Source organism: Physella acuta, unplaced genomic scaffold (assembly GCF_028476545.2).
Source record: "Physella acuta isolate Inbredline_101_S28 unplaced genomic scaffold, ASM2847654v3 ptg001195l, whole genome shotgun sequence".
Lineage (NCBI taxonomy): Eukaryota > Metazoa > Mollusca > Gastropoda > Physidae > Physella > Physella acuta.
The window spans coordinates 26,142-52,147 of NW_026732712.1; the positions used below are offsets into that span (position 1 = coordinate 26,142).

General features: G+C 36.8%; 1 protein-coding gene across 4 annotated transcripts in view; it reads right to left on the minus strand.

Moving 5' to 3' along the window:
• LOC131957006 (phospholipid phosphatase 1-like) overlaps positions 1–26,006 on the minus strand; it is a 46,503-nt gene that overhangs the window by 15,306 nt on the left and 5,191 nt on the right. For 2 of the 4 annotated variants that reach the window (XM_059321697.1, XM_059321698.1), the window contains exon 2: positions 11,974–12,634. In XM_059321697.1, the coding sequence (XP_059177680.1) occupies positions 11,974–12,148 (175 nt within the window). In that variant the 5' untranslated portion in view covers positions 12,149–12,634. Of the gene's footprint in view, positions 1–11,973; positions 12,635–12,953; positions 13,139–16,192; positions 16,325–26,006 lie in introns of those variants that run through there. The other 2 variants (XM_059321696.1, XM_059321695.1) reach the window with 2 other exon arrangements.

The following is a 26,006-nucleotide window of genomic DNA, read 5'->3' on the forward strand; positions in this document are numbered from 1 at the left end:
GGTTCGAGTTACAAGACTTAATTTATCAGAATAAATTAAGGTAACGGCTTTGTTGTGGATGTATATAGTAGATGTTAAACTTATTCAACTCGATAAATAAATAAAAAAAATAAAAAATAAACATTCACAGACACAACATGCACATATTTACACGGGCGCGTGGGTGTTCACAAAAGCGGGAAATATAATACAATGAGTTTAGACTAGTACATGTATGTGTTCCCCTCCCCCCACCCCCAGCTCATCAACCATATAGGATTACCCAGACAGTGTAACTCGGGGGCTGTGTTTCATCATAACACACCCGATACCCACCCTGTGTGTGTGTGTGTGTGGGGGGGGGGGGGGTTAAAGTCTTACGCATCATGTTTCCATATGGCGGCCTGACAAATTACATTTCTACATGGAACACGCCTTGAAACAAAAGAATTTTTTTCCCATAATCTTCGTAGGCTTAAAAGCTTTTGTTTCAAGTTGTTTGGTGAAGGGGAGTGGGGGGGGGGGGGGGAGGGAAAGGGAGGGGGGGGGGGCAGCGGAGTCCTAATTCTTTTAGCACATTTAGCGTACGTTATAATGTAAGAGAATGGAATCAGGTGGTCTTTCCTTTATATTATATTATATTATTATATATATATATATATATATATATATATATATATATATATATATATATATATATATATATATATATATATATATATGAGGTAACTAAACAGTTTTAAAAATAAATGAAAATGTCCATTGGACGAGGTCCAGTTAACCTATTACCTCGCCAATACAACCAGATTCAAAGTTACAACTAATGTTTATAACGTCATACAGCCAATCCATTAATATTGGTTGTTTACAAAAACATGTTTTCGTTTATGTTGATAGTCATATGAAACGATTTTTATTCAAGATTCATTCATAAAATTTTTTTTTCTTGCCTGTACCGATCGACCCTTGTAAAAAAAGTTGGTTTACCTATGGTATCACTCTATAGAAGTTAATTCACGGGCTTGCAAAGAAAACCCTGGGGGGTAGGTGTCAGTCAAGCGTAACGAGGTGCCAGTAGGGATCCAATATATAAGGGGGGAGGGGGTTGTTGTGATCAGTCAACCATGACGCTGATATCTCCGAATTCAAAAGAAGCAAAACACGTTTCCAACACGTGATATATGTATCAAAACAGTCACAACGGGTCATTGAGTACTCTATTCCTTGAAAAAAAAATTATTCCAATTTATATTTTCTCTTTCCAGTAGTTAAAAAAAAAAGTTAAAAAAAATGCTATTGACAGCGAATGTGATTTCGGTATGGGGGATTTCCTCACTGAGATACAATGTGTTAGTCTAGCTAAGTTTAATTAGCTAGATATAACTTTCAATACAATTTCACTTCCTTATGGTGCGGTTGATACAAAGCGCTTGTAAAATTGTGAACCGGCATTGGAATTTAAAAAAACGGACAGTGTATCACTAAATTAACAACCACCATGCTTTTTATAACGTCGGTATGATGTTTTAAATACAATTTAAATGAAAACTGCCACAGTTAATATAACCATAACCCTAACACCATGATCCTAATAGCGAGCCTAACTATCCCTTAAACTGGTCTTGTAATCCTAACTCTATCCCTTGACTATATATTATTTCGTAAATGTAATCCCAACAGCGTACATAAAATTACTATTGTATATTTGCCTGCAGGGTTTATTCGATTACGTCATTACAATTACTCTAACAACTTACATTATCAAGAAAACACTTTTTAAAAAAGATCCATGGTATTAGATTACAATATAAGCAAAAAATATTACAAATATCTTTACTAAAATTTTAGTAACCCAACTTTTTTGCGGCACGCATTAAAATAATACGTATTATTTAACATATAACTTTTAACAAGAGAAACGTAGAACAACAAATATAACAACAAGATTAGTTTTATCACGTAGACAAATTAACTAGAGTAATCTCCCCTTACCCATCATATCCTCATTCCCCGGACATAACAAAACATTTTTGTCAAGACAGCGTCGCTCAATGCTAATATTTAATTCACATCCTTAAACTTCTGGTTGATTTTGATCTTCTGTTCCACTTTCTAAACATAATCTCGACAGAAAATCTTAACTCTTTTGACGTATTTATCACCACATCCGCGTCTTAAAAAATCCGTTTTTGAACTACATCTTTTTTTTTTTTGCATATTCGATTTTAACAAACATCCTACTTTGGGGACAATTTTTTGTTACTAAATTAAACGTTCATTAAACAAATAAACTTGTTTAAGACTTTAATGAAACGTAAAAACTTGTACAAATAATAATAGGAAGCGTATGTCTTCTGTATGTCCACACAGGTATGTGAAATCAAATGTAATTGTTGATGGTTTGAGGAAAACAAACGTTTGTGCTAAATTCATTTTTTTCTGCTAACAAGACTTGAAGGGAAATAGCGTGATCAGAAACACTAGAGAAATTGTAAAACCACCAACCCAAAGGTCAGCTTGATCGAATAGGCTCCTCTTTAGACAAAAACAATAGCGAATAGACAGGAATATTAATATCCGCTAATAGGGATGGATTGGGCATACCCAGAAAAGGGAAAATGGTAATATCGCGAAGATATCACTAGACTGGAACCCCCAGGGACAGAGGAAAGTAGACCGGACATGGAGATGGACAGTAGAAGAATATGCAAGGACTGCCGGGCTTACATGGGTGCAAATAAAGAGATCCGCTCAAAATCAAGTCCCGTGGATAGGTGTGGTTTCAGCCTTTTGCTCCCCGGGGGTCATAAAGACAAAATAAGAATTGTGATCAGACCAGTGCCATATTTACTTCTACCAGAACCTTTCTCTTTTCGACTTTAGGGGTATCACACTAAGTCAATTTATCTGTGAGACGTGAACCCTAGACCTTCAGGTTTTTGTTTGTTATATGCAGCCTTTCCCGACCACATTGCTTCATACAAATAGTTTCGATTAGATGTAACAATGAGACTTATAGAACTTGGATTCTTGTTTACATTATGGCAGAGAAAATAATATATTCAGGTGTATTTTCTTCCGTCATCGCTGCTGAGGATAGGACTAGGGTCAAGGCTTGATGTGTTAGACTCGGGCTAGGATTATGAGCATGGTCAGGGTTTAAAGATAAAGGTAGGAAAAGTCGACATATTAACTTTAACATGCCCTATCGGCGTTCTTATGAGGGAAGGGGGGAGGGGGGAAATCAACTTAACCATAGCGAAATATTTGCCTCTCCATAGCGCGTATATTATGCTCCTACAAACGTCATAAAGTATTTCATATATCATCGATTCCTGCTTAGTTCTGGCAAAGTAGAAATGGGACATACGACTATACACTAGTAGAAAAAATGATATAAGAATATATCCAACCCCTTACATCTTTCTACGGGCAAGAAAACCCCATGTATCCTTGTTTTCATACAAGAAAAGCCCCAAATCTGTTTTTACAATGTTTACCTTGTTCACTTCCGCCTTAATGTTGCCTTAAGGTCCGCGGCGAATACTTCATCAACTTTAATCCGGCAACTGACACTTGAGTATCGGATTTCTGAGAAGGACACGGTCAACCCCTCCCACCTAGGCGAGACGGATACACAACACATTCAGATCTCGCGGCGAAATGGCCAATCGGATGAACCGTTCTTAGAGCCGAGTTCAGTGAACTGTGAGAAATTCGGTCAAGCGTGGAATTGTTCACGTACAACCTGGACTACGGGAAAAGGTCCGGTTTGGATGTTGGTGCATATGCAACATGCTATGATGGTGTTGGCGCACCTTGTGCACTACAGAAAGGTTTCACCTTGGGGAGGTGTGAACTACTGAAACTGACCTTAGATAATTTCACAGATTAGGTAAATGACCCGTGTTTTGCGAAAATGGATTTTCGTTCTGATTTAATTCCATACAGCGTAATACAACAAAGCAAAATAGAATTACCTCATAGATAGACGTATTCGATTAAATGCATTCATGTTTATTTTAAATATAGTAAAATAAAATGTATAGAAGAACTGGGCGTGGTCGAGTCGGTAAAGCTCATAGCTGCTAAACCGAGAAGCCTCGAGTTCGATGTGACTCGATAGCTGGGGACACATCTCCTAAATCAAACAACTACTGCTTTGGTTAAACAAAGACTATGAAATCAAGTAAACCAAGAAGAAAAGCAGGCTGGTATTGGGGTCAACGGCTTTAATGTCACAAAACAAGTTGAAACGTAATACTTAATTGTGTTGGAGGGAATCCCTACCAACAATAAAAATTAAGAAAGAAAAGAAGAAGAAACGTATAGAAGTAAAAAGTTAGTGCACATATATAAAATAAAATAAAATAAATACACCAGTAAAATATTAACGAATAAAACAATATTTTATGATAAGAAGATAATTATGGTAATCAGAAACTATTTTAGATGTAATGGTCTGATACCCATTTTATCTGGGTGGTCTCAAGGATGTCATACAAAGTCAGGTACACATTAGGGCTGAGTTGACTCAATGAACGAATTAGATATTCAGGTAGGCAATCGGCAATACAAGAGGACATTTTTTTTCTCTTTACAGTCGACGGAGGAGAGTGCCACGTCATACTATACGAGACGGAAGTTAAACAGGGCAAGGGGGGGGGGGGCAATACGGCAATATTTAGGGGAAATCCCTCAGCCGATAAAAATAATTCGACCAGACGATCATTCTCGTGACATTAGGTCATCAATTCCCGGATCGATTGCTTTTAGCTGGTAAATAATCATCGTCTGCCATGTACTTGTCGAACTCGAAAAATGTAAGTAAACTTGAGTTTGTTTGGTGGTGTGTAGGAAATAAACCTACGTGTTAAATTCCAGTGCATGTAGTGATGTTGTTTAATAGAATACATTGATATCGTGTGTCAGATATAAATGTTCTTATATGTTGGATGTAGATGTATGTTCGTATTGTATGACAGATAGACATAATGACAAAGTGTTTGTGGTTTTCGGTTTAATGTCAGGCAGTATCTTAAAACAGATATTATGCTCATATGCTAATGTCACATTACGCACAAATATGCAAAAACCATATGGCAGACTGACAATTATGCTCATATGACATGACATACAGATATACTAATGTCACATTACACACAAATGTGCAAATACCGTATGGCAGACTAACATGCTGATTTACATAAAAGACATACGGCCTTATGACAAACAGACACACTCATGTCGCATTTGAGACATTCTGACATCAAATATAAGACAGAAGTGTTAACATTTTTATCAAGTACTGATATGCTAATTCAATAGCTCCCAGCACTGATTATTATCATTCTCTCCCCTTCATAAAATAACACTTGCTCCGCCCCTCCCCGGGGGTAAAACTAGTGACATTCCCGTCAGCTCCCCACAGCCATCCCGACCCCTTTGACTGAAGCATCGCACCTGAACCGGTTGTGTCATCAGAACACATCCTTAACAGGTGGGACAAAATTCTAGACGTCCGGTGTGAAGTCCCTGGGTGATGCAGGTGTAAAATTAGGTCCCTGGTTATAATAGGTGCAATGTTAGTCCCTTTGTGTTACAGGTGTAATGTTACGTCTCTTGGTGTTACAGGTGTAAAGTTACGTCTCTTGGTGTTACAGATGTAATGTTAGTCCCTTCGTGTTACAGGTGTAAAGTTACGTTCCATCGTGTTACAGGTGTATTGTTACGTCCCTTAGTGTTACAGCTGTGAAGTTACGTCCCTTCGTGTTACAGGTGTAATGTTACGTCCCTTGGTATAACAGGTGTAAAGTTACGTCCCTTCGTGTTACAAGTGTAAAGTTACATCCCTTGGTGTTACAGGTGTAAAGTTACGTCCCTTGGTGTTACAGGTGTGAAGACTATGTGTATTACAGGTGTAACAAGTATTAGTCACACATCAAACGGAATGTTTGCATCTGGAAGGTGGATGTCAAGTGCACAAGTCTAATAGGGGGGGGGGGATAGCGATGGGGTTTGTTGCAGAGATTAGCTGACTAGGCTAACTCTTTGATGTGAAGGGGTTCGATTAACAGCGAACAATAGAGTCGTTCTACTTGTTGTAGGGTAGGAGGGATTGAGTGCCCAGGCTTGTTACTTTGTTTGAGCAAGATTCAAGATCATTGTACGTGGTTTTTTTTATTGAAGTATTGGGATCGGTAAAGCGGCGTAAGAGTGAAGTCCCCTTTCGGATCGAACTTGTTATGGGGATAAGTTGAGCATGGTTTACGTTAGGTTTTCGACCTCGGCTAAAATATAAACGGATTGTGTATGGGGAGGGGGTGATAGCCGTATTCCCAACCCTATTTACTTTCCCTTACTCCAGTCATATTGTCATTATACCTGGTACGCCTAGAGACTTTGTGGCTATTGTATTGTGTGGAAAAACAAGTTGATTTTGGTTTGATGCTATAGTGTTGTGTGGTAAAACATGTCGATTTTGGTTTGAGGCTATTGTATTGTGTGGTAAAACATGTCGATTTTGGTTTGAGGCTATTGTAATGTGTGGTAAAACATGTTGATTTTGGTTTGAGGCTATAGTGTTGTGTGGTAAAACATATTGATTTTGGAGTCATTGGGTACCTAGCGGAAATACCCGAAGATTATTATTGCTTGCTGACGAGTACACAGATGCGATCGTGTTGTGAAATGGAATGGGAGGTTATATTCGGGTTAGGATCAGACAATAAGTGACGGCTGCTTAATTGCATCGGTTCTTTGAATCGGCAAAAGTTGGCTATCTTCGTTCGATTTATGAACGTATTTTAATAAAGTTATGTAAGAAACATTTTAATACAAAATTAATTTTGATGTTTTTAAAATATTTTGATGTAAAAGACCTAGAATTATGGTTAGACCACGGCTTTAATTAGGTTGTAAGTAAAAACACTTAACAGTGAAAAATGAACGTGTCATTTGACCGAAATCTATAAACAGAACCAGAAGAACACGAATTAAAAGAGTTCAAAAACAACAACAACATGATATTCTAGAGTTAAATCAAGTTCACTATAGACCAAGAATTTAGAAAACCGGTAACGCCAGAGGTGTGACGTAAAACGCAGTAAAAATTGAAGACAGCCGTACTTTAAAAAGTATCGACCGATTTATGTTATTGCCGGCCCGTACTTCGCCGGGCAGAAACTAGTTTCATGTTTGCTTGACTGTGTTTGTTTCTTCTCTCTCTCTCTCCAGCCCAGCAAACCCCTCCTCTTGTGAAATGTGTTCTACTGTAGTTCGCGGTGTGTTTTCTAAGACACATGTGAAACCCGGTTTGTTTTGTTTCGCGAGAGATTTGGTTTTCGTTTTGGTAGAAATGTCTGCACCGGAAATGACGTTACGGAAAGATTTTCTCCCATTGATGCCAGAGGAAGATCTGTCGGTGGCACACGAGAAAGTTCGGAAAATATTGGAAAATTAAAAACAGAAAACAGATTCCATATTTATTGCATAACCGGTTTGGGTGAAGGCTTCTGTGTTGCGTCATTGCGTTAAAAATAGGCATCTGCGTAGCGCACCGACGTTCACATACGCACTGTTTTTTTTAGATTTGCGTTCGTTTATGGCGTGCAATAAACTGGGTGACTAAACAGGGTCGTGTTGTTGATTCACGTCTCAATCCCACTTTTTAAAAATGGTGCCATATTTGATCTTTGGTACAAATACATTACTGGACAGAGAAATGAAAGCCTAACTTAAAATTAGGAGTAGATTCATTTTTAAAATGTACTTTAAGAATACCAGCTTCGCAATGTCAAATATTGTTCTAGAGTAGTGGTCAGGGGCGGAACTACAGTGCCGCCAGACCCCGCAATGCGGGGGGGCCCACGCCATTTAGGGCCCACGGCCGACCCTAATAGTTTTTATTATAGTTAAAAAAAAATCTAATTTTCTTGCAATTTTTTACTTGATGTTTGTTTTGTAAAACGATTACCATAGCTGCGGTTTGAATATCTTTATTCTATAGACACCATACCCACGCTCTTGTATATTCTTTTTCCCTTTCTTTTTAAACCACTGTGAAAGCCAAGTCCTCTCTCTTCTACAATTAAACGTAACAAAGATAAGCAAGCGTTCAAACCACTTCCATGACTTATTTCCCTTTTTTGAATAGTCAAATTGAGGTGCTCATAAGCTCCTTTTAATAGATTTGTACTAAACAAGTTAAAAAGCAATTACTTCTCTTACTAAATATTTTTTCATAAAGTACTTACTAAAGAATGACCTTGTATAAAAAGGAAATGTATTTAAAATAATAATATAAATACAAAAAAACATAAAAATAATCATAACACGAGACACCATTACTGCTACAAAGATTTCATGTTTTATATTCTTTTGGCCAAATAGTTGATAGTAGAATCCACAGCAAATAAAATGAAACTGATTTTCTCAAAACACCCTAATGCACTTACACACATGACATGATGTAATAATTTGTTTTAATTGAAATTTTTTTTTTTTTTTTTTTCAAAATCCCAACAGGCCATCAATGAGTATCCTATGCTCTGTTCGTATTTTGTGTTTGTTTATATATATATATATATATATATATATATATATATATATATATATATATATATATATATATATATATATATATATATATATATGGGGGGGGGGGGGCCTAAAAATTTTTTTTGCGGGGTGGCCATTTTTTTCTAGTTCCGCCACTGGTAGTGGTACTTAACATTTTTGGATATACTGAACCCCCTCACTTTCATATGCGCATTGACCGAACCCTTCTTACTAGTTCTGTCGTCAACACTGACAAAATCCCATTGTCTATCTTATGAGTAGGTATGTGTCTTGTCCTCCATCGAACCCCTGAGACTGCCTCACCGAGCCCCTGAGACTGACTCACCGAGCCCCTGAGACTGACTCACCGAACCCCTAAGACTGACTCACCGAACCCCTAAGACTGACTCACCGAACCCCTAGCCTATCAATGAACACCACCGTAAATTTTAACAAACCTAAGTCACGGTATTCACAAAATCAACTATGATTGTATTTGAATACCGGAGAACCGACATCAGAACGAAAAGAAAAAAAAAACCTAGGGAAATTATTGAAAATTAATGATGATAATTTTGTTGTTTAATGTATTTTTTTTCTCTACTAATTAACAGTGTATTAATTTTTCATCTCTAGTGAGGGCCCTCACATCGGCACGTGCCAATTAGCTCATTAGTTGTTGACTAAGTAATGTGTTAGATAGGTCTGTATAGCCTCAGTCATGAATATTACGTCCGTATATTTATGAGCAATTAGTACCGGAGAGAAGGTGAATCATTGTGTCTGCAAAACTGTAGCAGACGACGAGTGTATGTGGTAGATAAAACCGTGACGTCATAACAGAAACTGAACAACTTCCAGATCACGCGGTCTAAAAATAGAATTTTTTCCTAACCATCCACGTTGACGGAATTGGATTTTTTAAAAAAAAATTATCTTTGATACTGATTACTTTCTAGAAAAAAAAATTCTAATTTGAATAAAACCGAAATTTCCAATCAGTTTTATCAACGCTGATCTAAAGATAAATAAATAACAAAAATAACGTGTCGTTTCGGCCATTAATCTTCGTCAGATTAAATTTAAAAAACGGTGTTGCTAAATAAATCCTATTTGGTTGTCAACACAAACAAAAAAACCGTTCAATGTCTAAACTTTAATTTTTTTTTTGTTGGTCGTGATTTATGTTATTAAGGGGTCATCCATAAATGACGTCACGCTTTTTTTTTACGATTTTTACCTCCCCCCCCCTCCCCTCCGTCACACGTTGTCACAAAAAGCCAGACCCCCCCCTAAAATGACGTCACACTTCAACCTACAACCCCCCTCAAATTTGCAGTTGAATTTTTTAAAAACATCGATATTTTTCCAAAATCTTGTCTAAACTATTACAATTTATTAAAACAGTTATCTAAAACGCGAAATAACGTCTAAAATTCGTTTTCTAACATTGCTTTTTTATAATGCAAAAATGTTATGTCGCAACATCTGACCCCCCCCCCTCCCCCTCATCACACATCGTCACAAAATTACGGACCCCCCCTCCCCCCTACGAGTGTGACGTCATTTATGGATGACCCCTAATTAATTTTTAATAAGTTGTGATTGTCATTGTCATAAAAGAAAAATGTTTTCCCTAAATTACTTCACTGTACAGGTTTGACCCACCTGCATTAACTTCATTTGTTTAGCACATTTACATGTTCACTTAACGGTACAAAAATGTGTTGGACACATTTCCGCCGTGTTTCACCTCTTATAGAAGGCATTTCTTCACAGTTGTAATGATACGTAAATACACGTAAGTAAAGCCTGGCGACCCATGCGGCAGAGGTAGTAGAGTTCACCCGTTACTGTGACCAAGGCAAATGAAGGTTTAGTGTGCTCAGCACTTTCCTTAACGTGAGTCAGGTACCAATCGAGACCAATCGGGTTAGCAGTCGTGCGCTTTACTGTCAGACAACGTCGCTTGCCACAGAATAGCAATACACGTTTTTTTTTGTCTAGATTATACTTATAGTTTAATCTTAAATTGTGGTATTTTAGTTTTATAAGCAGAAGCAAAAGTATTAAGAGTCAATTTTAAAAAAAAAAAAAAATTTTTTTAAGCTCAGATCACCTTTTTAAAGTTCAAGATTAAAATACAAATTTTTTGTTTTGTTTTAGAGATTGCCATGTCGCGTGGGAAAATGAACATTTAAAGAAAAAAAAACGTGACGTAACAGATTAGCAGAGGTCGTCACGATATTTGTCCGAGTTGTGTGTCTGGCTTAGTTTAACGCTGAGGTTAGCTGTTTCTTATCTTAGAGGTTGTTCACAGTCCTAGCAGTGAAGTAGTTTTGCAGACAGACACTCTTGTAAGACGAAACTCTCAGCCATAAATCTTTGATATAATTTCTTGCAAATATTTAGTTACAGGACAAAATAAAGAGAAAGTACCATTTCAAACCCTATGATCAATTTGATGGTGAAGGGATAGTGTAGTCAGCACTATGTCCAGCCGCCTTTACTTTACTTAACGTGAAATAATTACCCAACATAGGTGGGTGGATTCAGGGTCACTGTACGGACTCAAGCCCCGGGTTTGAACTCGAATCTTTTGGGTTACCAGTCGAACGCGCTACCATTCGACCACAACCGGGTAGGAGCCAGGTGTAACTAGTATTTAAGATAGCATTTTTACTCGGGCAGTTTTGGGTGACTAAGTTTGTTTGCAAGAGATTAAATAATTAGCGGGAGACTAACATATAGTTCGTAGCAAAATGAAATCAAAAGACAAAAGATCTATTTTGTAACAAGAGTCTTCTGATAGGATGACAGAATGAAATTGGAAACCATGTCGCCAAGAGTAACCTGTATCTCAAACCTTAGAAGAAAATAACTTATCTAGTTTTTATTTACAGAATGTGAATAAAAGGTGAACTCTACTTTATTTACCCCGTAAGGTGCGAATAGACCGTAAGGTTCGAAAGGGTAATTTACTTTACTTTAACAGGGAAACGAGGATTTTTAACTTTACTGCTTTAGGGTATAGAAGATTTGACTAGTCTCCCATCTGTAACTCACATTATACCTTTACCCGAGAAGGACCCATTATCATAACGCAGGGGTCGGCAACCTTTTGAAGTGGAAGAGCCAAAAGTTATAATTTTCAAAATTTCCCTGGTTTTAAAGAGCCACTAAAATTTTTTTAATTTAAAATATTTTATTTTTTTATTAAGATTATTAGTATTTGTTCAAAGAGCTGGAGAGCCGCATCTTGATATCAAAAGAGCCGCATGCGGCTCGCGAGCCGCAGGTTGCCGACCCCTGTCATAACGTTATATTAAGGACATTAGTTAGGGTTAACTGTTACTGAGCCTAGTAGAACCTTAACCACAGTAGGTGTGTTACAAATAAATAGTAAGTGAATAAAAAAAAATATTGTGTACTCACTTGCAAAGAATATGAATATATCACAGAGGGCTTGTTTGGATACTGGTAGCGTTGTCATGGTAACGTGTTCAGATTGATTATTTCTTCCTTCAACAAATATAGAACCCGGCTTTAAAAAAGGGAAGCTGAATCGTAGTCCTCTTTCAGAAGTTAATCCATTCACCGGCTCAATCATAAAGAGAAATATATGTGGTCGAGTCGCTTCCCTTGAATTGATTACTAATATTTCCTGCGTAAATAGCACTCCCGTGTACCCGTAATAAAAATAACAAGATTTGTTTTCCTAGCAAATGTGTTCACTTTAACATAAAGCACTGTCAATACAACCACGACTAGTTTTATAAGGAATAATATTATATTAAAATAAATAAATACGTACGATATATTCACTGTTGATCAAGTGATCAAAATAAAACTATTTTTAGAAAAAAGTGTTATCAAGTATTTATTACGTCCCAGTAAGAATTACGTCAGAAAGAGCCACGTGTGAATAAAGATATCCTGGGCTATTGTTTTTATAATCTACGTGAGATGTATTCGCAACTACGTGTGTATCAGCGATTACTGGTATCGATACTATCAGGCCACGCGTGCAGTAATGACAGGGAACAATACACAGACTTTCTTTGAGAGTTATCCTGGATGAAGTATAAAGTTAAAACTGGAAAAAAAGTAAAACAAAAAATACGTTAGAAATTAATTACATGTTTTAAATAAATATTTCTATTTTTATCAATATGTTTAATTAAACACACACACAAAATATTACTAACAAATTAAATGACAAGCTTAATTAGTTATTAAAATGAATCGTTAATTAGTTAAGGTTTAAACTTTTAATAACACCGTCAGTTTTTCAAGCCAGGCAGAGTTTAATGTCTAACTCTTAAAAATAATTAGGTTAGAAATTAAAATCCAATATTGATATCTCAATCTTAATCGTCCAGTAGAATTAAACATTTACAAATAAAATTACTTACAAATGAAATGAAACAATAAATATATGACTAGTTGACTTGTTTTAAGCGCTTTGAGGCTAGCGTCCGATTTTATTAAAGCCAGCCAGCGATAATCCAGCTATAATCTCTAATCCAGTCAGTTATCCCACGGTGTTGAAAGTCTAGCAGACGACTACATTCAAAACGCCGCGGGGGCACTTTAAAGAACCATTTAGTCAAACGGGGGGACTTTAAATGTGGGCTGGCTTTTTTTCTCTCTCTCTCCTTCGTCGCGTTATGTCATTTTGGGGGTGGGGGTGTGGGGGGAGGGTAAGTGTGATCTAGGCCGAAGAACGGGTTGGAAAAAAATAAAATAAAAAAACCTATGAAAAGATTGAAAGTGGATTTATATCTAAGGACAGGTTGAAATGAATAAACTGCTGTAGGTGTGTATCTGTTAGGTCACAGGTCAACGCTAGGTCATTGTTTAAAGGGAGATAACCGACGAATGAGAAGATAGATTTTGGTCAGGTGACCGTCCAGTTTATTAAAAGAAGTCAGAGGCGTAGCGAGGGGGGGGGGGGGGGCTATGTCCCCGGGCGCCGACCTTAGGGGGCGCCAAAATGGGTTGGAAAAAAAATGAAAGTTTTAGGGGGGTGCAAATCGAAAGTTTGAGGGTGGGGGGTGGAAATCGAAAGTTTGTCCCCGGGCGCCGGGAAGGGTCGCTACGCCTCTGAAAGAAGTCCATGCTTAAGGACGGGAAGTGAATGTGATTAGATTAGCCGTACATTAAGAAGGAGATAACACGTTAAACAAATCACTTGATTCGCCAGATACATCGTGTGTTGAACGTCAACATTCAGTTTATCAAAGTAAACACGAGAAATTGTTGTTGTCAATAAAAAATTTCACTTATATGTCGTTCGTAGTAATGTCGGATACATTTTGAGTGGGGGGAGGGGGGGGGGGGTAGGACAAAATAAATGTTCCTGTATGAACAACGCTTTGCCAATCAACAAAAACCGACAGTCCGTGTATTGTGTGGGACTGGGTTAATTCAGAGAAAAATAAGTAGTAAGAAGTGACGTGATGGGGTGCAGAGAGGAAGGGGGGGGGGGGCAGAGGCGTAGCAACCCTTCCCGGCACCCGGGGACAAACTTTTCGATTTGCACCCCCCTCGAGATTTCGATTTGCACCCCTCCCCCGTCTAACTTTCGATTTGCATCCCCCCTCCAGATTTCCATTTGCACCCCCCCCCCTCAAACTTTCGATTTGCACCCCCCCCCCCCCCCTCGAGATTTCGATTTACACCCCCCCTCAAACTTTCGATTTGCTCCCCCTTCAACCTTTCAATTTATTTTTCCAACCCATTTTGGCGCCCCCCCAAGGTCGGCGCCCTGGGACATATGTCCCCCCCCCCCCGCTACGCTACTGGGGGGGGGGTTGAGAAAGGGGGATCAGGGTGTATTCGGAGACAGTTCAATTTTTTTTTACAAGCCCCAAAGTTTTCTCTGATAGTCATCACTGTATGCCAATTCCCCATGCTGGATAATATAATCTATTTCAATTTCGTCTCACGAAGATTAAAACGGCCTACACGTTAAAATATAAGACTGGTATTTTCAAACTGACCGCGTTTGTAAACAGTTAATGGTCAATACAGTAAATTATATTTGTCTTGTCTCACATTCACGAGCTTCTCAAAGTAATTTGTTCATATGTTTCAGAAATTCGAAAACAACAACATATACATACAACAAGTATTTGTAACTTGAGTAAAGGTGAAGGTGGATGAGACGTCATCACAGAATGCTATATATAGGACGACGTGGTCGAATGGTAGACCGTTCGACTGCAAACCCGAAAATTAAAGTTCGTATCCCTGGCTAAAGTCGTAGCAGGTTCTTCATTACCCCAAACTCTGCTAAGCACCTTAGTTAAGTTAGGGAAAATATAGGCGGCTGGGCATAGTGCTGACCATAGTATTCCCGCATATGCCGAGTTTGATAGAAACTGGTGAACTCTACTTCATTTGCCCTTGAGCCGACAGGTTCGAAAGAGAACTTTATTCAGAATACCACAAGATGAACATGACTAACATACACAAACAGAATAAATAATTAAACTTGAAAAATATGAGTGAAGGGAAGGCAGTTAAGAAACCAGTTTGAACTCAGTAGAACAATAAAGCGATGTAATTGATTTAAAACACAAGGGAAAAGGATAATTAAAACAAACGCTCGGTAATGAAGGGAAAAAAACGTCTGTGGAAGTTTAATAACACATCTGTGATCACAACATACCAAATAAATAACCAGAAAATTAAGAAATAACAATGGATTATCTCCATAAAAAACAAATTACTTAAAAAACGAGTAAAATATAAAGTTTTGAATAGATCAATTACCAATGAAAGAATTAGCAACTTAAAAAAGAAAACAAGTAAAGGAACAAATCACAAAATATATGATTTATTTTAACCAAAACGGAATAAATGAATGACAAACACAATCATAACAAGCGAACGTCTAAAACAAACCATGCATTCAGGCGACAGGAATTTATAATTAACTTTTCGATGCTAAAGTTCAAAGTTCAAGAGTCAATTGGTTTGATTGCTACGGTAGTAAAGGGATCAGAAGTGTAATTAGTTCGGCTAATTAACTGTGATTGATTAATCGCGTGGTGAGTAACGAAGGCGGAGCCTGTCGTAAGTAATTGAAGAGGAAAATGTAATTAAAATTTCAAGGAAAGATCAGCAATGTACACTAATTAATCGAAATTGTCACTGGAATTTTTTTTCTTAATTAGTTAAATAAACTTTTATGTTTTAATTTAGTTTTTACAACTTAGCAACATACTATGTAATTACATTGGTAATTTAATTAGTTTTGACTTTAGAATTTTAAAGTTGAAATATCCATAAACATAAAAACAACAAAGTTTCAAATTTAGGGTCAATTATATTCACAATTATATAGTCACTGATTTTGTCAAACAAAAGTGGTTAGCTGTGAGATTTATTTACTAAAGTTAAAAAAAACAAAGTTTGAAAGTTAATTTCACATAGACTATTTCACTAAGACAAAACAGATTTTCTGAATCGCTTTAATAAAAATCCTTATTTTAAAACATCAGCAACGATTCTATTCTAAATCAAAGTTTTACTATTAAATAGACTATTGCCTAAGAGGTATTTTATTATTGAAAACACTCTTTTGAAAAAAAAAGTGTTTTAATTTATTATAAGTATGAAATTTTTACTAATAACTTTATTTTACCTGACGTTTACAGAAAAACACATCGACTCACACGAACGATATATCCAATCTAACGAGGCTGAACGGGAATTAAAACTTTGCCCAGATTTTTTTTTTTAAGTTAAGTTTGTGTCAACTCTGAGCTTAACGTCAGCTCCGAGCTAAATCAACACTCCCGACTGAGAGCGGCGAGAAATCTCGCCCCATTTAAGTTGCCGAGGTCAGCGCGCTTCGTTAAGCGCTAGTCAAGTGGATGAGGTAATCTTGATAAGTTGACCTCACCAACATCAAGAGGTTGAAAGGGGAAGAAACTCGGCGAAAGGGGACGTCACCAGCTTTAGACAGTTACGTCACATGGACGAAAAATAAATCAATCTTGACCTATCTTAACCGTAATAGACGCAATCAGTCGTTGAGTAATAAGAATAGTAACAGTAAAATTTTGCAAATACAGGAACTAAATTTTTTGGTGTTATAATATATATATATATATATATATATATATATATATATATATATATATATATATATATATATATATATATATATATATATATATATATATATATATATATATATATATATATATATATATATATATATATATATATATCCTCTCCATCTTGTGTGTGCTAAGTTTGAAGCCCATATGTTAGGCACCTTATATAAAAAAGCAATACAAAAAGTAGAATAGACAAAAAGCTAAATGCTTACACACAATACGCTTTAGTTGTGCAGGTGAGTGGGTGTGGGGTGCTGGGCGATGTGCTTTTTAGCGTCAGGCTCAGTAGCGTACGCAGGGGGGAGCAGGGGGAGCGGCCGCTCCCCCTCTGGCCATTTTCAGCAAAGTGGCGCCTTTTTGGAAAGTTTTTAAACTCAAAGTTTTAAACAATGATGTTTGTTAAAAAATATTTTTGGTCGGCACATCTATGTAAATTACAAGATTTCTTTTCATGCAGCAATTAAGCATTATTGTACTAGTCTAGTAATGTCTACGTTTACAACACATATTAACAGCTGCATCAGTTTGCCATTCTAAAAATAACCATTACGATGCATTGCAAAAACCTCTACGGGTAGTAACACTTGGCAAGAGGCGTGTTAAGTTTAAGGCAACTGTATAATGTATTTGCTTACGAATAATTGAATTAGAAAATGTTATACATAAAACTTCACACATAATTACTTTATATATTTGAATCGTGTGATTAATTAAAAAAAATTACAATACAGAAATAAATCCAACTGATGTGGCACCTCTATTTAAATTTTCTTATGAGCAAACTGCGTAGCGGTGGGGAAATTTTGACAAGGTCATCACGATGAAGTAGTAGTATTCTTACAGTTTGGGCGATAGTGATTACGATTACGATTACAAATTATATGAAACAGTTACAACCACCCTCCCCATGGACCCCTCTGTAAAAAAAAATATTGTCATAATACCACTGCTACTTATTTAAATCTGTCTGTAATATATATGTGTGTAATATATATTTGTGTAATAGATATGTATGTTTAGAACAGTCATCTAAAAACTGACGCTATGTTCACTCTGAGTTGGTTATCTCCCCTCCTTTCCCCCCCCCCCCCCCCCCCACACACACACCTCACCACCACAATTGTGTAGAGCGACATTAATGTCACACCAAAGTATACACTGGGTTGGATAATTGACCTAAAGTGACCGGGCAGTGGTGAATGGAGTGATTATTTCCCCTATTTCACCTGTCTTAAATAATTTCCCAGGACTTATTATGTAAGAATGTTTTTTTCACAAGAACTACAAAACAGATTGTGTTACGTTCATTGTTTTGGTTGAAGTGTACGTACATTTTTTTTTGTTTTTGTTTAGATTGATACAATTTTTGTTTTTTTCGGCCTACATTATGTGTTTTTTCTTATTTCTTCAGAGTGCTACTTTCAATTTATTTTACATCATAGCGAAGTAATGACATACAGCTAGTAATTATATATATATATATATATATATATATATATATATATATATATATATATATATATATATATATATATATATATAATACACGTATATAGAACGTGTAAAAAATTCGGCGCCTTTTTTTGCTCTTTTCGCTCCCCCTACAACGAAAACCTGGATACGCCTCTGGTCAGGCTGTAATCCATTGGATAACAGGGGCCGTCTAGTACAAAATTATATTAAGCACTATAAAATCACCTAAAAGTTGTTTAATATCCTGTGCGATACACAGAGCCATTATTTTTTGATCAAATTGAAAGTGTATATTATCAAATTAAGTACTTATAATAGCCAATATTATTTATCTCGAACTAGAATCGAATAATAATTGTTATATGTAAACAATATAAAAAGTAGTCAACTTTTCCTCAAGATTTTTATTACTCATGTTGAAATCAAAAGCGAGCTGAAACTACAGTTTAGTGTTTTGTTACTTTTGCTGTTCTCATTTCTACTAGCCTTTATTAAGGAACATAGCTGTTGGTTATTTCCCTTGAATTCTTTCCATTATGAAATGGGGAGTAACCATTAGAAATAAATGTGTAATTTCAGTTTTTCGGGTGTAGATCTAGTGTTCACTTTCTCAAATATACGGGCCATACAGTTTAACATCAGTGGGACTAAATGATCATACGGTCCATAATTATGGAAGAAGATCGGGCAACCTTAATGGTATTAACTGGCTGTCCTTAAACCAGTGTTTGTTCCAGACTTTTTTTCTCAGGAGAAGGGGGGGGGGGGCGGTAGACTTTCTTCGGGGGGAGGGGCGGTAGACTTTCTTCGGGGGGGGGGGGGGGGGGGGGGCGGACGGCGGACACTGTCAAAAGTATATATTTTCTATATAAATTTCATTTCGTTCGCTCCCCCGAAGAGATGCCTGGAAGAAACTCTGCCTTAAACTAACCCTAATACTAGAACCTAACCCTAGACTTAAATGTGTTATCCGCCAGTGTGTTAGTGGACTATCCTTAAACAAACTCTAACCTGAACTGGGTTGAATGGTTACACTCTAAACTATTCGTCATACTAGAACCTAGAGCTAACATTGTTAACTGGTTAAACTTAAACTAACCCAAACTAACCCTAACATTAGTATGCTTTCCCCATACCTGAAGCCGATCATAAGGCAACACTAATAGAAAAGAAATTTTTTTAAGAGACCAAAGTAGCAATGTCAAGGTGAGAGACGTCCGTAAAATTCTCGGTGACTCCGTTTTATAGAGGTGTTAAATACCAAGTGACCTTTTTATTTTTAAATGACGCAAACGACCACGTGACCCCAGCAGGGAAAAGAACTACCAAACAGTTTGGCCTTACACACCCATAAAGATCTACCCCTATTATTTCATGGTGTTAACGGTTTTGTTTATTAGGGTTAATGCGCAGGCGTCAAATCGGTGGTACACAGCTATGGTGCACTTTGACCTGTCGAAACCGCGTAGAAGTTGCGTCAAAATACACTTTAGTATTTTAACAATAGGACGAGAATTCTGTCATTAGAGAGTCAGTCCGGATTCGTATAAACTACTGTAGTGTTTTTTTTATTTAAATGGGGGGTACTTGTGAAGTTAAAAAGGGTTGAGCTATTTGTCATCAACTAGCTGGAAAATAACCGCCCACGAATGTTGTTAACAATAACTGGCATTGCGTATGATGAGAAGGGTGTGTTGTGAAGCGTGTGTCACTTGAGTATTCTGAAGATGGTACAAGGCTTAGAGTGGATGAACTGTAGTGGCGTAGCTAGGAGGGGAGGCAAGGGGCGGCAGTCCCCCCGTAATATATTTTTTAAAATATTTTATATTGGCAGACACTATTTTGTAGGGACTTAAAACTTGCATGTTTGTCAGAGGGGGCGGAAATGTTGAGATAAATATGTTTTAAAATAAAGAACGAGTTTTTTTTAGTGGTCTTGAACCTAAGTTACGTCACTCGCGTGGGTGTTGATTTTTAAAAGACCAGCTACAGTCGAGTTATTAAAAGAAAAAAAAAAGTAACTCTTCTTAGAAGGCATGTCTATAATTTTCATTACAGTATTCGGATCGTTTTGAAAGTTGTATACGGTCGTACCATAACAGTAATAACAAAGTAATAACAAAGTAATAACAAAGTAATAACAAAGTAATAACAAAGTAATAACAAAGTAATAACAAAGTAATAACAAAGTAATAACAAAGTAATAACAAAGTAGAAACACAGTAATAACAAAGTAATAACAAAGTAATAACAAAGTAATAACAAAGTAATAACAAAGTAATAACAAAGTAATAACAAAGTAATAACAAAGTAATAACAAAGTAATAACAAAGTAATAACAAAGTAATAACAAAGTAATAACAAAGTAATAGCAAAGTAGAAACAAAGTAATAACAAAGTAATAACAAAGTAATAACAAAGTAATAGTTATCAGCTGTGGTCAAAGAAATTGAAAACTTATAACACACCAGGAGCAAACATGAACACAGCTTGTTCACTAACAGCTGATAAAGTGATAACAGAGGAATACGTTGTTTCAGAACATGTCGCATGTTTCTTGATGGTTGTGATGATAAAATAAAAACAAGAGGACACGTTGTTTTCGAATTTGTCGCATGTTCCTGAAGTGTTGTGGCAATCTATGACAACTGTTAAATACAAACATGACCCAAATAATCTATGTAGCTTCATCAACACATAGCTCATCAACACAGTGATGGCTATATATATATATATCTATATATCTATATCTATATCTATATATATATATATATATATATATATATATATATATATATATATATATATATATATATATATATAGGCATATATATATATATATAGGCATATATATATATATATATATATATATATATATATATATATATATATATATATATATATATATATATATATATATATATATATATATATATATGTATGTGTGTGTGTGTGTGTGTATTTTCATATACAGCTTAACTTAGCTGAAAATACCAGTTTAGACCGAGTTTAGAGGCTTCTCTTGTTGGGACTATAACTTTCCTTAAATAGAGGATAAGATAGACTAGCTGTCTCGACACGGAAATAGCCGAATACACTTCGTAGGTAGTAGTGAATAGAAGGTGGCGAATTCAACGTGCGGATGTACTTGTGGTGGCGGAGATTGTTTGAGTATGAAGAGAGGGGAGGGGGTTGTTTTATTAAGGGCGTGACAGTATACATTTTTAATTTTTAAATATTTTTTTCTATATACACCCTGGGTGGTAGATTATAAAGTACATCAAAATACAAATTCTCTACACGCTTCATGAGCATACTTACACATTTAAATCAGAAACTTTTCAAGACGACTAATAATTGTGGAAGCGCCAGTGTCACATCCCCCCCCCCCCCAATCCAGTGAATACAACCACGCATTAACGACCCTACGCGGCCACGGTCTACCAAATCACAACAACCCACCCAACCAAAACACAGACGTAAGAACTCCAGGAGGCCCCGTACAATTTTCGTGTCATCGGCTCCATTTAACGACCTCCGACTAGCACGGCCGATGTCTCCAAGATCCGCCCACTGCTCGGAGGACGCCTTTTGTGTGGTAGATTAACGTGGGAGATACGCGACTAGGAAGTGACTGTTGTATAGAGTTACAGGAATAAAACACTTCAGGATAAAGAATGGATTAAGGAATAAAACATAATAAGCTAATGGTTTTTTAAACCTAATTAATGCAAGTATTAGCAGCTTATAAAATAATTAAATAAATTGCTGTAGTAGATTTCATAATGATTATATATATATATATATATATATATATATATATATATATATATATATATATATATATATATATATATATATATATATATATATAAGCTTGTCACGTGTCCCTGATTGGCCTACAAATGGGGTCGGCGTGGTCGAGTCGGTAAAGCTCATGGAAAAGACTCGTACCTTGTAGTTTGTTCTTGGTTGAACAAAGGCTATGGAAGCAAATCCAAAAAGAAAAGCAGGCTGAAATCGGAGTCAATGGCCTCAATGGCGCATAACCAGTTGACACATATACTTAATAGTGTTTTGGAGGGGTTCCCCTCCAACACTAAAATTAAGAACGAAGAAGAAGAAGGCCTACACATACCCTCTGATTTTATTTTCAATGTACATATTTGATTTTATCAATTAAACCTGCTAGTTCAATCAAATCAAACTGGATGGCATATAAACACAATTGAGCCTAGCAGTCGATTCCCCCCTCCTCCACCCCCTCCAGTCAATCTCCCCTCCCCCCTCCACATGTTTATGTCGCAGCTCGACATGCAGACGTACACACCACGTGCATGTTGTTGTTGTTTGAGTGACGTCCTCAGCGTGTTGATGTACACCACAAACAAAACCACCTCCACCCCGCCCTGGGGTCTGTTCTCGTCTCGTCCCTAGCACGAGACCAAGCGAGACCCCACATTGTACACTCACTCTCTGCTATTTAGTCTACAAACGCACGTGTCACGGGAGCGCTCGTAAACTGGGACAATCTCGAAAACCCGACTCGTTTTTTTTTTCTATTTCTCCGTTGCAAAGGGCGGGTCGCTTTAATTTTCTTTCCCCCAAATAGTTTAATTACATTTATTTTTAAACCACCGCCTATGCCAAAATTACCGTATATCTCAGCGTATTTTAATTAAAGTCTGGTTACTATTTGCGTCGTGTTAATGAATAATGCTATCTTTTACTTAAGGTAGTGACATACGTTTATAGTCAACGCTTGAGCATGATTGCATTTAGTTACAACAAATAACGTTCTGTGTTGTTGTATATCTTAGACAACGATTGTGTGTAGATTGGCATCCGTTGTTGGTGTGTAACGACGAACAACGTATTGAACATTTACATCAACAGAATAAAGCCGGACAGTTAAATATATACGTAATCTAAAAGTGTATAGGTCAAATTACCTTAATAAGAGTGATTAGGAAAACATACATTTTAATTATAGTTTTAACTTATGATCAGCTAATTACAAAAATAAATTAAAAAATAATAAATGAATACGTTTTATTTGGAGGATGTATGCTAAAAAGCTCGAAAGTCAAAAAATCATTTTTAAATACGATCAAATCCTAGACAGTATTATTTGATACCCTATCAGTAAACAGTGTAAATTTAACTTTAATCTTTGTTACATTTAACGTATAGATAAGCAGTGAAAATTAATTGTTTCGTAACACAAAATGATACAAATTTGCATTTTACAATAGCCTGACTTACGTAAGTGGTCCCTCGTTTTTTTTTTTAAAAAAAAGATGCACTCGTAGATTAGATTTTACAACCACTGTGGTCTATCTTAAACTTAAGCCCAGTTTTTGCTAATCTAGGGTTAAGATCAGGGTTAAGGATGCTACACCGCAGACGATGGGTTAATGCACTACTTGCATACAAGCTGTTAGGGAGATCTTTCGAAACGGTTAACCGTACCCCCCAGGGCGGAGGAATCTGACATGAATGTGACAGGCGTATGACACGCTACGGAAATGGGGGGGGGGGGGTTAGGGGCAGGGGAAATAATTTGGCAGGAAGGAAATATTAGGGGGTGTTATGTGGGGAGGGGGGAGGGGGTAGACAGGAAGTGATGGAGGGTTAGATAGAGAAGGAAAGTGATAGAGGAATAGATGGGGGAGGGAAGTAAGAGAGGGATAGATGGATAAGGAAAGTGATGGAGGAATAGATGGGGACGAAGAAGGGAAGTGATAAAGGGAAAGACGGAGAAGGGGATTGATATGGGGAATAGATGGGGAAGGGAAGTGATAGGGGAATAGATGGGGGAAAGGAAGTGATAGGGGAATAGATGGGGAAGGGAAGTGATAGGGGAATAGATGGGGGAAAGGAAGTGATAGGGGAATAGATGGGGAAGGAAAGTGATAGGGGAATAGATGGAGAAGGGAAATGATAGGGGAATAGATAAAGAAGGGAAGTGATAGGGGAATAGATGGGGAGGGAAGTGATAGGGGAATAGATGGGGGAAAGGAAGTGATAGGGGAATAGATGGGGAAGGGAAGTGATAGGGGAATAGATGGGAAGGAAAGTGATAGGGGAATAGATGGAGAAGGGAAATGATAGGGGAATAGATAAAGGAGGGAAGTGATAGGGGAATAGATAAAGAAGGGGAGTGATAAGGGAATAGATGGTTAAGGGAAGTGATAGGGGAATAGATGGGGAGGGAAGGGATAGGGGAATAGATGGGGGGAAGGAAGTGATAGGGGAATAGATGGGGAGGGAAGGGATAGGGGAATAGATGGGGAGGGAAGTGATAAAGCGAGAGTTAAAGAAAGAAGGTGATGGAAAGATAGAGAACGGAAGTGATGGAGGTTGAGATAGAGAAATAAATGTGTTATGGTTGAAGAAGGAAGTGATTTTTTTGTTTTAATTTATTTTTATTCTTCTTGGAAATGAGATTGTGGTTGTAGTTGACGTGTAGCAGGATATCCTAGGTCGTTGAAACAGAAGGGAAGAATAGATGTGTTGACAGATTGTAAACACGTCATAATGGCTGTCAGTGTAGTCGTTTTAAGGACTCAGTGAAGTCACTTGTTTAGTTTTGTCATGTTGACTGAAGTTAACAAGAATGCAATGTGATTCTGATGACTTGTATTTCCGTTACATATACTAACAATGTTAAGCTACGTACATTTTAGAAATATCTTTTTTTTTTAGTTACTTGCTTTGGTGTTAGCCTGCCTCAAACTCTATTGCTAACATTAACGCGATTAATATCACATACAAGTACCCATGCCTTTGTTTTTAACTCTTTACTTAACAAGTGACTATGTTTTTGTAGAACTTGTCTAGAGCTACATGTCCCAATGTTTTAGCAGAACTTGTTTAGTACAACATGTACCAATGTTACAGTAAAAATCGTAATGTGCTGTATGTTCCAATGTTTAGTGGAACTTATTTACTGCAACATGTAGTAATAGTTTAGTAGAATGCATTTACTGCAACATATACCAATTTTTAAAAAGTAATTAAACTAAAACTTACACCCATACATTTACGCTATCCATGCTCCACTAACATCAAACGTATATCTCCCATCTTCTCTGTGAAATAACTTTCTTCTATCAATGCATTGTGAATCTGTTATATGTTGACTAAACCAAACTCTGGATGACACTAATTTTTTTGTTTGTTGTCATTACTATTCCAGACACGTCACGTCTTCAATGTCGGTGGAGAACTTCAGGCCCTCGGTACAGGGATGAATGGAATTTGTAATGAGATTAGCGCATTCTTGTAGAGGATGGTCTGCCTTCAACTGGAGTAGGTATGCATTTAGATTTGTAGTCAAGGGCAGGGAAAGTGGGGGGCTGGGGTGGGGGTGGGGTGGGGGTTAGAATGACTGGGGAGGGAGATACTGATGACGCAAATTTGATCGTTATCCTTTGGTTTTCTAAAAACAAGATATAAATAGGCTTTGTGATATAAGAGTCATAATGATCCTAGATATACTCCATCTAAAACGTCACACGTTGTGTATAGCGATAAAAAAATAGCATAATTAATGGTATGTTCGATTTGTTTTGTAATGGGAAGTGTATTTTAAAGGGAACATATTCCTGATTTTGGAATGTTTATGTTTAGGGATTATGGGGATTGTATACGAGTCAAGGGAATGCAAAAGCGATTTTTAAAATACTGGGGAATCTACACGAACCTATGGAATGATGTATTACATGAAGTAACATAAACTATGCTTTTAATTTAGTAAATATAAACCGGAAAAACAATACGGAAACGTCCACTTAAATGGTCAAAAGTGAAATTGTTTCCGAGAAAAAATAAACCTACAAAAATAAGGAAGGTCAA